The sequence below is a fragment of the Siniperca chuatsi genome, linkage group LG22 (genome assembly GCF_020085105.1).
Source record: "Siniperca chuatsi isolate FFG_IHB_CAS linkage group LG22, ASM2008510v1, whole genome shotgun sequence".
NCBI lineage: Eukaryota > Metazoa > Chordata > Actinopteri > Centrarchiformes > Sinipercidae > Siniperca > Siniperca chuatsi.
In genome coordinates this window covers 20921021-20936461 of record NC_058063.1, presented here as the reverse complement: position 1 = coordinate 20936461, position 15441 = coordinate 20921021, and the positions used below count along the sequence as shown (strand labels likewise).

Sequence of the window (15441 nt, the reverse complement as noted above, 5' to 3'; positions counted from 1 at the left end):
AAACAGCAGCAGCAGTTTAAACATGTTGACGTCGCCACCTGCAGGCAATGAGTTTATTAACTGCGGTACTTTTCTTTGGTAAAAGTTTTAGCCACACCAAAAACTTGGTACATCTCTTTCCACCAAATTTCATGTAAGTGTGTTTGAAAGTTTTTGAGATATCCTGTGGACTAACAAACAAACTTAAAAAACATAACATCCTTAGCAGAGGTAATAAGAATTTTAATAACTGATACTTACTGAGACCTTAACATAAGCACACAGACGGAGTTACCTGTATGGACGGAGGGATCGTGGGTCCCCAGATCTGTGCGGCAGGAGGAGGGGGAGGTGGGAATCCTCCAGAAGCTCCTGGGAACCAGGATGTGGAGGCCAGAGGCTCCGCTGACAGGATGGTGATCTCTGGTCGCCTAGCAACAGGTCCAGATAACAGGAAGTCACCAACAGAGAAATCCATGTATTGATACACATGACATGCTGAGATGTGTTTTTTCAAAGACATTTTTCCACTTAGAAAGTCTGTTTTTTTCCACTTGACAAAGATTGTTGGAGTGGGACATAACGCAGTGAGGAAGTATTAATTAATTATTAATAATTATTACCTGAGGCCAAAGACATGTTTTTAAATTGACTGTTTTGTTTGACCAACAGCCAAAAAAGCTCAAAGATGTCCAATTTACACTGATATGGAGTGGATCTTCTTGGTGATTTTACTTGATAAACAACTGTTACTTTTAATTAATTATTCAAAATATTAGTGATTCTGTCAACCGACTAATTAACAAAACAACATTGAATTTCTGCACACTGTATAGTTTATTGGAGATACAACGTTGTGGATCTTCATCATGCATTAAATTCACAAAAAACAAATGGAGACAATTATTACACTAATAACTGATAAAAAAAACATCCTTAAAACAACTCATGTCAAGATGGAAATGGAGAAGCAGCATTTGTATACTTTATTTGCTGAAAGTGTGCGGGAATTCAAATTATTCTTTTGCACATTTTCCTATGCAAATGTCTACTAGGTGTACACTAGAAAACACTGTGACCTTCATATGAAGGACAGTTCACACAGTAACAAGTGGCTTAATGATTAAAGAATGGTTTATTAATGTTTATGCTGGTTCAAATCCAAGAATCATCCAAGTGTGAATCCAGTAAAAGTCCTAACATGAAGCTTATTTACTGTAAACACAAATGATCGCGCTTGCCTGTTGACTAAAAATATTCTCTCTTTTCCTGACTTGACAAATTGGTGAAAGAGCATCAACAAAAAAAAAAAATAAATCAACAAGATGTTATATACAAAAGGGAAGAGACAAAAAAGGCTGTGATGTTTAGAGAGTCTGATCGCAGCTGTTTAGAAGATAATTTGGAATTGACTTTAAGTTTCTTGTACCCATATGGACAGGAGAATTCAATTTGAGCACTCAGGAATCTGCATGTGCACAGCTGCACACTGGTTTAGCCTCATGAAACAGTCCAGCAGTGCCTTACCTCCTGTCTCTGTCCCTGTCTCGCTCTCTGTCTCTATCTCTGGACGACTCGGAGAGAGCTGTTGACCTAGGGGAGGCTGACAGACGGACAGACAGAAAACAGCATGGAGTTAAATATAGACAGAAAAATCATGCCGTAAGGAAGATAGCAACTCTGACAAAGACATACTGCTGAAACACATCTGTTTTTAAACAAGAAAGCGAGTGTTTTCAATCACTGGTGCATCTCTAATTACTAAACCACGTTGCTTGAATGAGCTTTATTAAATATTTCACTGAATTTAAGGATCATACAACTTCTGTGAAATGTAGGAGCAGGCAGTCGATAAATACACAGTGTATGTGATGTTGTCAAGCAGCTTGCGGGGATTTAGATCAGGTTTCAAGGGGTAAAAACAATAAAATATTCATTTCAACTAGCGGCGGGTCCATCGGTACAAAAGCATGCGGTGTAGCTGTAGCAGAGTTTGATTTAAAACCCTAGTCAAGATACCAACACTAAATTAAAGTGTCTGTAGATTAAGCACAAGGAATCTGGATTTTTGTTGTACTTTATGTAATGACACAGCCTTAGAAAGGTTAGGTCTGAATAATTCACTTGACGTCCTTGGTTTCAAAAGTGTTGAAATTGTGGATATAGAATATGTGATGTGTTGTACATTATAAAAACAGTTTTCCTGTTTTAAGGCTACATAAGGGGACTCTAAAAGGACAAACAAGTGGTTAAACAGTAGACTGCGGTGGCAGTCCAGTCTTGGGAGTTGCTGCCTTCCTTGCCATGCTGGATTTTATTACCCCACAAAAGGTCAAAATGCATATTTTCCATTTTAAAAAATCCACACTTTTCCAGGCCACAATTCAAAGGGACTTCAGATTTCTACAAAGCTGTTAAACAAATCAACCTCTTTCTTCTGCTCTTACAGTTTAGACTCAATGGTTGCCTCGCATTAATAACTATAGTAAGTTAGAAAAAACTTTATGTACCTTCCAGACAAAATCAGTGTACTTGTACGTTGTGTATTCTTCAGGCTTTGTAAACTATTTTTTATTGGTTAAAATACAGTGGTTTTCCATTCTACTTCAAATACTGAAGGGTTACTTGTTGTTTTCCATGTTGAAAAACAGGATATCAGTAACAGTATTTTATTTTCATAACCAATAAGTTTCCAGCCTTTTTTTATGTACTTGGAGTCCATCTGCACAGTGATTGCAGAGGGATTTTAAGCTACATGGTTGCTTCTTTCTGTGTATGATGGAGTGTATCTGCACTTCGCACAGACATAACTGACTTTGGAGATCATTGTACAGAAATCACTTCGACACAAAGCACACAAAGAAGAAAGAGGACTCACTTCTCTTGATGGCTGCTCTGATGGACGAGAGAGGACCCTGGCTACAGAGAGAGGAAAAAAGAGAAGAGGGGATAAGATAAAAGGAAAACATGAGTCACATTATTTCACCTCTGTTGCCATCCCACTCTGAAAATCTCTCTCTCTCTTTTCCAGTGACAACCATAGCTCGGTCGTCCCACCCTGTGCTCAGTTTTCGAACTCCACACGTTTTTTTTTTTTCTAGCCCTCTTGGCCATTTTGGCACAGTCAGGATAAGTCTATTTTTAACCTCTCCGTTCTCTGTGAGCTCCACATTCAGACAGCTGAGGGTTCGACGCCTTGCTCCAGGGCACCTCAGCATTAGATGATAAATCTGGCAAGGACAAAAGCTTGGCCCAAACAGCTGACATGTCCAAAGTGTCCTTTAGCAAATGCACAGAGGCTCTACCTGCTCACTTAGTGTAAAAACATTTTCACATTTGCCCTAAAATGCTTGAGTACAGCCCCAGGATCGATTCTTAAGTCATCTGGAAAGGGAGTGCGTAAATGTGGTTATGTACATGAATGTTTGTGGGTGGGAAGTTTTGTAAACACGAAGATAAATGAACTCTTCACTTATAGTTTTGACCCTGTTACTTTGATCATTTGTTCTTTGATATTTCACATTCGGTGAAGTGCATGCGATGCAGGTCACAACGTCAGTTTTGCAGCTGCAACGATTCATACGTATACCTGCCTCAACATGTGCTGCAGACAGGTGTACTCCAGACCTTTGCTGGAGTCCGACCTGAGACTGCTTCACAGGACCACGCCCAGATTCAACATCAGCTCAGCCAAATCTTGCTGAGCTCTCACGGCAGCAAAAGAAAAAACAAACAAACCATATCCAATTGGCTTTAAGTGTGAAACAACAAAATTTGCTCCGAGGCACTAAGCAAAAGATCCAGTGAATGCCTTCAACAGTGAGAAACAAATGGCAGCCAGACAAATCCTCTGCACATACAAAACCACACGCACACACACACACACACACACACACACAAGTGGTTGTTCTCATCAGAGGAAACTGAAGATATCTACAAATGCTGATGACACAGGAAGTGCTCTAGTTCACATCCCGGAAAAAGAGGGAAACATCTTTTTACATCCCAGAGGAGAGAGACTGCGATGGTTGCAGACATCTGTACAGTAGATACCTGGTTGTAACTATAGAGCTATTATCATTGCAAATATAAATGATTAAAATAGTAACAACCATTTGTCCAGTTTAGAAAACCAAGCTGATGCCTGGTTGTTGACTCTTAAAAGCCCTGACACACAAACAGGATTTCTGACTCACTGAACGCCACATTGCAGAGGCCATTTACAATCTGACAAAAAAAGAAATGTGCGTCAAGGTTTGGAGAAAACACTTCTTAGATCCAAAAAGAAATATGTATGTTGTTGTAGTTAAACAGTTTCTCCCTTTGTGGTTTGCTAAATGTTGTTTTTCACCCTGAACAATCTTCCAGAGCAAAGAATCTGCTGCGAGCACATTGTGACTGGGAGTGATTTTTAAAGTTTCAAAAGACTTCACCTGTCTGCAACCCAAACTGTCAAAAGGATGAGTGAGGAGTCTGAAATTGAGCCAAAGTTCATCTTGTTTAAATAGAGAAGTAGCTGTTGCTAGGCAGGTTAGGAATCGAGAGACTCACCCAGACGACAGAAGGAGGTCAGACTTCAGTTTCTCTGGATCTCTTTCTCTCACTGCCTTTTTAATTGTCTTTCAGTCTGTTTTGTTTCCCTGTGTGTCTTTGTCTCTGACTGTCTCTCTTTCTCTTTCTGCCACAGAGCTGCTAACCATGAACAGACACACATGACTCACCCATGACACTGCCCAAACACACACACACACACACACTGCTTTACTTTAAACCGTGATGAAAAAAAAAAAAAAACTCCTCTTATCCTCCTCTTCCCATTTCTCCCTGAAAAAGGGTTGGACAAAACAAAAAACACAGATTTTGCTTGGACTGTCAGATGTGTTGTTCATTATTTTTAGGCTGTAGTTTGTGTTTCTGGTGAGCATCCACTTTGTAAACACTGTTCCTCTTTGCTGATGTAGTTCTTCTGAGTTTGGCAAACTTTTGAGCCTTTTCCTCTTGAACCATGACATCATTTTGGGGTGTGTGCGACTGATGGTCCAGCAGTTCAGGCAGAGACTGATGTAAATCACAACTACAAAGGCAGCAAGACAAGTGAGTCTTTAGGTGTCAGTACACCAGAAACAAGCCAGTGTCTATAATGAACAGCCACGCTCGAAGGTGTGTTAGAAAGCCTGCCTTCATAGAGAGGGACCAGATCGATAAATCACACAAATGGGGATAATGGTGCACACATTCGGACAATCTTTCCTCGAAGGCGTTCATACTTTGGTTGTACGTACAAAAAGTGACAGAAGTAATTGTGTGAAGAATGAAAAAGAGGTGGACCTTTTTTTTAATGAATGGGTCCCTTCTTTTTTGTATTCCTGTTTTGTAAACTAGACTGTACTTTGTTAGAGTTCCTGGGTCTCTGTCTTCTGTCCCCTTATGTGCGCCTTTATCATTGCCTTGATTGTCTTGTACACGTTACTCGCTGTTAAACACTATTCATGCTCTGAGGAAGACCTATGGCTGAAAAGTGTCAACAATGATATTTTTAGAAAATATGGAGCTCTACTATGACATTGACAGCTTTTACGGTGTGCCACTTTTTCTACATTTTAACTGATTTGTATTTGTAACACACACACTTGGGGTCCCCTGTTCGGTTCGTGTTGTATTTGAAGCATGCGGGCGATGAGATTCGCATCCTGTTGTTGATTTCACGTTTTTATACTGAACAGTTGGTGGCGGTAACACACCAACAAATGTAGCAATGCGCAGTGAAGAAGACTGCTAGCAAGCAAACAATGTCAATAATGCACGATTTAAAATATTCAAAAAAATGTTTTATGAGGATGGAAATGCTTTCAGCACATTTATTAGACCTCAAGGATACACACTGTGTTTTGGAGAGTAACACTGAATGTAAACACGACTTTAGTTGTTTACAGAAACACTCTACAGGGCGCCTTTAAGAGAGACGTGGGCTTATTTATCGCATTGTCAGTTTCGGAAAGCTCTGGAAATTGGCACATGCTGCTGATTTCCGACACTGTTTGACCAACAAGCACTTCAGTTAAAGCACAACAAACAGTGTAAGTCAACTTCCAAACACGCTTCAAAACGCTCACAAGTTTTCAAAGCAACTAATCGGGAACTAACTGACGTACAAAGACAGTTGCTGCCTGAGCGGCTACTGCATCAGTCACAAACAAACAGACCTAAACACTTCCTGTAGCTGCTTCCCAGTGATAAAAGCCTTTCAGGAAAGACAGCTGATTATGGCTTTTAATGTGAAGCAGCTGCAGGAAGTGTTAATTTACAGTTATTGGATAAAGCTTAGCTTAGCTAGGTTTTCACTGAGGTTAGAATTGGCCTACATCTACACTTGGCCATTTTTAAGCTGACTTTGTTAGCGGATCAGTTTTAAACAAGTGTTCTGGTGAAGATGACGAGCTGAACAAAATCCTCAACCTGCAATACACAGAATAGAGGTAACGAAAAGCCTGATGTGGCAATGGGGAAAGTTTGATGTCTGCAAAACACACAAAAGCTGAATTAATTGAATATTTACTTAAACACCCCAAACTAAGGCCTCAAAAATGATTTCGAGGTGATTCTCTAACTTTGTCAGCTCCCTTTTATGCACAGTCTGCTGTTTATTCACGCATTAGGGGCTTTCAAATGTTTAACAACCTTCTTACAATCAGTTTTGTTTCTCTTGCTACCACCTTTTAAGTGAAATGAACTCAAACTGAGGCTCTGTGTCTCCCATAACACACACACACACACACACACACACACACACACACACACACACACTAAACTCTGTGACTTCTCCGGCTAGTTGCCATGCCAACCGGCCAACAGCCAAAATAGTTTCAGGAGTGTGTCAGACCCAGAGACCAAACGGGAGAAAAGTAGTTCCTGCGAGGACACTGCGAGCTGGAGTTAACCAGCAGGAAATGTTTACTGCAGGTTTGTAGAGGTAGCTTTTGTGTTTTTAAAGCCTTCACAGCAGGTTTAAACACCACCAGAACCACTGGCTTACTGGCTTGTGATTCACCTGGATTCAACATCAAACACACCTCCGTGGCCAAAAACTCTCTCTCTACATGTGGGTCACATTAAAATGTGGACTTCCTGGTAACAGTCTTGGCCAAACTGCCTGCTGAGACACGGAAGAGCAAAATCTCTTACCTGTGACGTTGCTCTGGCTTACGTCTACCTGGACGACCTGGGAAGAGAAAGAGAGAGAGAGATAATGGGCCTCTACATTAAAGCTCATTTTTCAGACTACTGACCGAAATGCATCACGCACCACAGCATCGAGTGTCAAACAGTGTCAAGAAGCGAGAGCGGCCATTTAATGCTCGCTCGATCTCCTGATCTAACTTTTCTTACTCTAAACTATATATTTTTGTCTCGTGTATGTATACATGTGTGCATATGGAGATTGGATGGGTGTATGCCAACACATTAATCTATTGTCTATTCATCCTGGTTTCCTTGCAAGTCGTGTAACCACGCTCTGGTAGCTTACGAGTTCATGTGAGCCTCTTAACTCCTTTCTCCTGATTGGTCACTACTGTTTGTCTGATAGCTTATTCACGTCTCTGGAATTACATGGTTGTGCTGACGACGGTCCTTTGACCGAAACACATGGTATACATTGATTTTTTTTTTGCATCTGAAGAGCCTCTTTTTTGTCAGTGGGCAATTTTTCTATGAAATGAGAAAGTTATTTAACACCAGTGCAGAGAACAATTTGGCATATTTTGCTAAATGACACAAATAGGGCTAATACATGTTCATATTCCCCAAACTAAGGTATTGAAAAAGTATTGTATTTACCAAAAATGTCCTAAGTGTGACTAAGCATCAAGAAAGATAAAATCCTTCCATTGTTTTATCCTGAAGAGCAAATCAGTTTCATACATTTTGCAAAACTGACACAAAATGACAACTTCAATCAAACATTAAAATGAAAAATACATTTAACCTCGTTAGCGAGTCGCCGATGTCGCTATCTGGGTCAAAAAAACAAAAAGCCATTAATTCTAGGCAGAATTTTAGCAAAGCGATGAAAACCATTTATTTTTTGTGTGTGAAGAAAAACAATCCTCTACCGCACAGGAAGTGATGCGTTTTATGTTTCCAGTTTGTTTGGAATACACAGAAGAAGAAGAAGAAGAACTGAAAGTTGTGGCGAAGCACGCAGGGAAAATAGCGCCACCTACATCAAAAGAAAATCCAAGGAGGAGGATGTCCCCGTCCCTGTCCACACCGAGTGACAGGTGACGAGCACTGAGCAACAGTAATGAAGACAAACGTAAAAAACGAAGAAGAACTTGTGGATTAGCGTGTCCTCACCTGAACCTCCTGTCATCAAAGAAGGAGGCACAGCTGGACTGTGTTTTTCTGTACGTGTGTGCATTTTCCCATTTCCTACCTCTTTTCCTCTCCGTCTCTTCCCACCCCAAACTGATGATGAGGTCAGCTTGGCTCCCTGTGGTGTCCAGACAAACTAAATGTTGACGCGTTTGTTTAATATTCTGCAAAGACCATAACACTTCTTTCCTTCCTGTTCTGCTAATCCAAAACTAAAACTTTCTCTTTTCTCTCTTCTTCTTCTTCTCTTCCTCCGACTCTCTCTCTCTCTGTCACTAAAACTCTAACTGGACCGCCCGTCTGTGCTGGCCAGCTTCCTGATTGGCAGAGAGCATCCAGGAAGTGAGGCCGTGATTGGCTGCTGTGGGATTCTGCTGGAGTCATCAGGAGTTTTAACACTTCCAGATGTTTGTCCTGCAGCAGGCTGGCTGAGCTTTGTGCTGGAGCTGCGTTCAAACACGCAGATGCACACCGCAGCAACTTTTCCTCAGCGCTCGTCATCAGTCGGGTTTCCTGTTTGGCACGGGGAGGTCACAGGTTACAAGTCAGAGATTGGAGACTGGAGCTAGAAAGGATTTAATGTTTAGCTCAAGGAAACTTGAACATCACGAAGACAACAGACCTCACATCCTTAAAGCTGCTACCATGCATTCGTATACATGTAAAACATCAAGTTGCTTGTATTGATGAACCCACAGAGAATTATCCCTAACTCTGCAGTTCCCCTCAACTTTACGAAGCTTTTAGCATCTTTCAGCTCTTTGTTTTGGTTTTACGGCACGCGACTTTACTGTTTTGGTTCACTCTAACTGCTCTCATCAAACTAATTTCCAGACTGAGGCAGCTGTTTCCAGCGAAAAGCCTTGATAAACCCACTGTACGCTACCGGCTCAGCACCAAACAGCAGACACAGTTACCGACGAGCTGGTGAACATAGTGGAGCATTAAGCTGCTAAAAAGCCAGATATTTTTCTCAGGAGTTGCTGAAGACCAAAACAGAGATATACAAGACTGAATATTGGACTTACGTTCGTCAAGTGGACAGGTACACGACTAGGGCTGCAACTAAGGATTATTTTTTATTATGGATTGGTTTATAAAATGATAGAAAATTGTGAAAATTTCCCATCACAATTTCCTGAAACCCAAGGTGATATCATCAAATTGTTTTTTTTTTCCTTCGCCCAACATTTCATGAGCTAAAGATATTGAGTTTATTATCACATTCAACAAATACGAAGCTGGGACCAGAGAATGTTTGGCACTTTAGCTTTAAAAAACGACTTAAATGTATTATGGATTATCAAAATAGCTGCTGATTATTTTTCTGTCGATCAACTAATCGATTAATCGACTAATTGTTTCAGCTCGAAACACCACTTCAAATTAATGCTAATGTTTCTCCGTATCTGCAGTAAATAAGCTTAATAAAACTTTTTGCCATAACAATTTAAAATATAGATAGACAGATACATTTTAATTTATTAATCCCAAGAAATGATTCACGTCGGTCAAGGTGATAATATGTCAGTGTTGTATTTGCAGCTTGTTTCTGCTGCCCCCAAGTGGACAAAAGGCTGCACTAAACAATACTTGGATATTAAAAAGACTTTTTCTTAAAGTATGTGTGCAGCAGAGCAGACGCGCTCTACCGGACGCAAATGCTGCGGTCTCATACTCATTAATGAAAGCTGGGACACTCACATGAGACATTTATCATCTCTCAGATTAACAGACGAGTCTGTGTGGAAATAAAAAGTGGGTCACTTTGTGGTGGTCATGCCGTTTTGAAGCAGTCTGGAGACATTTGATTGCCACCTCCAACTTCATCAAACTTTTTTAAAAAAACAAACAACTGAGAATGATATCTTCACTCTTTCATTTATCTTTCTAACATTGATAGAAAAATAATTTAAAAAAATATATAAAGTGGAGCTGCAATGTGATTTGAGATGATGTTTTGGTTAAGCTGCATTTCCCAAGGCTAAGGAGAGGCCGAAGATCCAAATCCTGTGGAAACAACAAACTTCAGATTCCAGAAAAATTCATCACAGATTGCCTTTAAATCCACAGAGAGACCAGAACCACAGTGCCGTTGTTTTCCAGAGTTAATGTTGTACTGTTTGTGTCACCAGCTTGGTTTGTATGCAAATGCTTTGCATAATTTCCAATACATTCCCTGCATGTTGAGAACGGTTTGTATAGCTCATGTGAATCCAAGCTATTTTCTTAAGTAACATTAGCAGATTAAAATCACACATATTTGAAACACGTCTGATGAAAACTCGGTGACCTCAGCTTGTCACGGTCACATGCTTGAGTCTCATTACGCAACAACAGCTGACGTAGATCTGATCACAGATCTGTGTGTTTTTACCATGTTTAAGTCTCTTTCCTAGTTGCATGAGCATTAGTTGGTGAATTAACAGCACTGACAGGTGGATTTCTTTGCTGTTTTTGGACATCAGTAAACATGGCTGTGTTTTGACACCGAGGAGGCCAAGTTTATTCACTATTTATTGTGATGTTTTCACAATAAATACATCACCTGTCCGTTGAACTTTAACTTCCTATTTCTTCTTGTTTATTAAATGAAAAATGCATCACTTCCTTTTTACACAGTGGAGGTAAAGTCAGTACAGAGTGGATGATGTGGACGATATGGACAAAAAGTTAATTGTTTAAGACAGTAGTCCGGCAAAAATGCCAAATATTTCCTGGTTCCAGTTTCCCAGATGTGAGGATTTGCTTTTCGTGTTGTTATTTATCATTGTAAATCGACTAACTTTGGGTTTTGAACAGTTGGTTGGACAAAACAAGCAGTTTGAAGAGATCCCATTGAGCTCTGGGACATTGTGATGGGCATTTTACATGATTTTCTGACATTTAATAGAGTAATCGATTAATAAAGTGATCAAAGAAATAACTGGCAGATTAATAAATAATGGAAACACTTGTCGGTTGTAGCCCTAAAGTCAAGTCAAGTTTATTTACGTAGCCCAAAAATCACATCTTTGTCTCAGAGGGTTTTACACTCTGTACAACATACAACACTCTATATGCTTCAGACAAATAAAGTATTGCCATAAACCCAAACATATCTGTGACGGCACAAAACTCACCTTTGTAGAGCTGCTTTGAATGTCTGCTTGAATGTCCTCTGCTGCCTTGTGCTTTTAGTGTTTTTAATTATCGTTTTTAACTCGTCGTGTATAAATAAAAAGGTATTATCTTTATTTTATTATTATGCTCACTGATTAGCAACAATGTCCGATATGGCCGTAATATAAGATAGGGCTGCACAATATGGTAAAAAAAAAAAAAAAAATCATATTGCGATTATTTTGACATATTACGACTGCGATATGATTCACGATTAGTGGGAATGATCATTTTTGCATCACAGTTTTCATTTTCACTGAAAATACTATCAAAATCAAAATCCCGATGACGTGACATTTGTCGGGGTCTGTACCACACGGACATGTTTTCTTACATCTGGAGAACAAGATTTATAAGCCGGGGCGTCTCTGCAGCGCTTCATTGTAATGCTGTTGTGCCACACATTTTACCTGTATCACAAAATGGCAGCTTCTGTGATTTGGATATTGCACTTTATTGCAACTTCAATAATATTCTGATTAATTGTGCAGCCCTAATAAAAAAATATTGTAGAGATAGCTACCTCAGTACGAGCGGTATAAAATGTCTGACAGTTGACAAATCTCTATCATGTCACATATATATTGCAGGGTTGAGATAGCTGGTTCCATTTTGGATCCGTTTCCTGGTTGGCAAAATACCCGGATTTGTAACCACTCTCTCACTGAATCTTTTATCTCTCCTCGTCATTATTTATTTGCAAAGACTAATGTAGAAAATAAATCAAGTAACGTTAGCCGGCTTCTCATTTAAAGCTGGAAATAACCACCGGCCGGTAGATTATATCAGCTGCAGCTAATTAACGTTAATTTAATTCTGAATCAGGACCTTTAGATCAAGTAGTTCATGAAAGATCAGGCGTAAAAGTCAGTATGTTACAGCTGTTATTTCAGTCAGAACAATCAATAATCAACAAGCATTTCATATGTTCTGCTCCTCATCTCATTTTCAGGTTGTAGCTACAGGTTGTGAACATTAATTAGGCCAGCTTGATTAATGATAATGTTAATTAATTTAGTAGCTACCACTAAAAAAAAAAAAAAAAAAGTAGTGTTTCTAGCTACTCGGTCAACAACAGGTCATCACAGATCTGAACTGAATCTAATTAGATTCAATAAGGGATTCAAAAGGATTTGAATTTGATAAGTGGATTCAATACCGGATTTGATCAAATGTTAATATATTGCTCAACCTGTAATGAAGATAACGCTTCGTTGGCTTGTCTGTCCGGCTTTCAGAGCTGCTGCTATTTCCTGAAAACGCTGGAGAACGTCTCCGCAGAAAAGGTCTGTCCACAGTGAACATGACTTCCTGTGCCGAACCTCTTCCCTGCTGTGTCGTCAAGGAAATCCTACCGCAACCCCCACTGTGTGGCGATTTTAAACGAATAACGTCAAATTCATTATTTCAGGTTATACTCAGGGATGAATTCTCTCAGTCGAAAGACTTGGCCGAGGGCTCGGGTGGTGCTGCGCCATAGAATCACTTCCAAAAAAAAAAAAAAAAAAAAAAAAGGTGCTCAGACTTGTGTCGTAATTATCCCTAAAGATATACCCAGCCCTAACGAGAGGGCTGAGGTGAGGGCATCATCTGAAAGGCTTCTGTGGGATTACGCACTTTTCACACACACACACACACACACACACACTTACAAAGAGTTAAATTATAACTTTCCCTGAATGAGACCGAGACAGAGAGAGAGACAAACAAAGAGGGAGACTTGTAGATTAAACTAATGGCTGTAAGTCTTGGCACAGGCCTGCACCATTACAGTCAACTGGGAATGTCGGCGTCGGTGTATTGATGACTGCATGTGTAAACTTTGACCCAGATGGTGACATGTCCACATGTTGATACAAGAATTTATGGCTTTGGGTTAAAGCAGGTTACACCCACACACACATTCAGTAAGTTTTACCTTACAGTTAACAAAATAAAGAAAGCTCCCTCTTTTATCTATAAAACCTTCTTATTGTCTATAATGGCATGTCTCGAGCTGCAAGTAATGATTATTTTCATTATCAATTTTTCAAATAGTGTCTTGATTAAATCGATAACGGAATTAATGTCAGAAAAAAGTAAAAAAACGCCCACCACAATTTTGCAAGATGACTTATTCAAACAGCTTGTTTAGTCTGACTGAGACTCCAAAACCCAGAGATATTTAGTTTAATATCACGGAAGTAAAAGAAAACAAGTACATATTAACATCTGAGAAGCTGGAACCAGTGAATTTTGGGGCATTTTTGCTTAAAAAAATGACCTAAAAGCTCAATCATCATTAATCATTAAGACTAATCATCTAATCTCTATAGGATTCACAGAACTCCTATCCAAATTTGATCACTTTTAGAACCTACTTATGATTTCTTTACATTTTCTTACACATTTCTTTCAATACAGACTCTACATGCTGTACACTGCTTTGTGGCTTTGTAACAACTTCATATTTTGCATGTTAAACCATTTACTGGTGTTTTTAGTCCAGTCTGTACAGTAGCTATATACATTTGTATCAGTCTCATGAGAGATTTTACAGGGAGACTAAACATATCAGAGTGGAAGTGGAAGATCCCGAACAAGTAGCAAAAGGTACATTTAAACTCACCAAAATTACCACAGAAATACTGCAAGTCAACATGAAGAATATCAAAGAAATATGGCAGGTTTCTCCTTAGATTAATTCTCCTTAATGTGTAGACTATCTCGCTGATATCTGGCCATCTACAGTTTCAGCTGAGGGTTTGTATTTCCAGTGTGAGCTAGACAGTTGACTTGTGACAACTTATTTATCCCACAGGGATCTATAAATTGAATCGATAACAGGTGCGACCGCTTTGAAACAGACGAGATAAGTTAATATTTTCGCTGTTTTACCTCCGGAGCTGTTTGGCTGTCGACGAACCACTTGTTCCCGGGTGTCCCTTATCATGCTTTCCTCCTCTTCTTCCGACCGTGCTTCGGCCATTTCTCCTTTCCTTCTTTATCTTTACTTTTCCTTCTACTGTCTGTCTGGGGAAAATGGAGCTGGGTCAAAACAGAGACAGCAGCACCAACATTATTCCTCCTCCTCCTCCTCCTCCTCCTTGTTTTGTAGTCGCAAACATCCACCGCAACAGCTCGAGACAAGTTCAACCAAACACCGTCAACTTTATAAGCCGAAACGACTTCCAGGTTTAGTCAAACACTTCGGCTCGGTGTTCGGCAGCTTCCGAGGCGTTAAACTGCTTAAAACTCGCTGTTATTTTAAAACAGTGAGTGTCTTCGTGTTGGGTTTCGGTTGAAGAGTTTCTCCAAGCTTCCCTGTTTGCCCCCCGGCTGTCGCGAGCTCAGAGCCGCACGCGCTCCGGCTGCGTGACGTCACCGATTGTAAAACAAACAAACATGGGGGATGAGCAAAAAAATAAATAAAAATAAAATATATATGGAGGACAAAACAATTAGCCTACAGGTGGCTAACCAAAACAGTAACAATACCACAATATAAAAAATACTCCTTTACAAGTAAAAGTACTTTTATCTGCAAAAGGTAAGTATGCACAGTAAAAGTTAAATTAGGGAGCCCCCAAGGTCCTGAAAGGATTTTATTTATCTCGTGCGCACAAGATAATATGTTGTGCAAACACAGATGTGGAAAACTCAGATATTTTACTTAAGTAAAAGTAACAGTAGCGTAAATGTGAAATACTCTGTTACAAGTAAAAGTCAAACTTTTACTTGACTAAAAGTACAGAAGAAGCCTATTAGAATCAAAATATAGGCTACTTAAAGTACCAAAAGTAAAAGTACTCGTTATGCAGAATAATGTATATTATATTGCTGGATTATAATTATTGATGTATCAACATATGTATGACTTTAATGTTGCAGCTGGTAAAGGTAGGGATAATTTTAACTACTTTATATACTGCTGGGTAGCTTAATCTA

The 15441-nt window shown here is 39.6% G+C and overlaps 2 protein-coding genes across 3 annotated transcripts in view; both read right to left on the bottom strand.

Annotated features, from left to right (window-relative positions):
* Positions 1-14881, bottom strand: part of LOC122870084 (SH3 domain-containing protein 19-like) — a 31388-nt gene extending 16507 nt beyond the window's left edge. Inside the window, exons 1-5 of one of the 2 annotated variants that reach the window (XM_044183824.1) lie at positions 14392-14881; positions 7162-7198; positions 2858-2898; positions 1507-1582; positions 275-410 (exon numbers count right to left, since the gene is read on the bottom strand). In XM_044183824.1, the coding sequence (XP_044039759.1) occupies positions 275-410; positions 1507-1582; positions 2858-2898; positions 7162-7198; positions 14392-14482 (381 nt within the window). In that variant the 5' untranslated portion in view covers positions 14483-14881. The remainder of the gene's footprint in view (positions 1-274; positions 411-1506; positions 1583-2857; positions 2899-7161; positions 7199-14391) is intronic. The other variant, XM_044183823.1, reaches the window with a different exon arrangement.
* LOC122870258 (low affinity immunoglobulin gamma Fc region receptor III-like) overlaps positions 1-15441 on the bottom strand; it is a 1099642-nt gene that overhangs the window by 802164 nt on the left and 282037 nt on the right. The window lies entirely within an intron of this gene.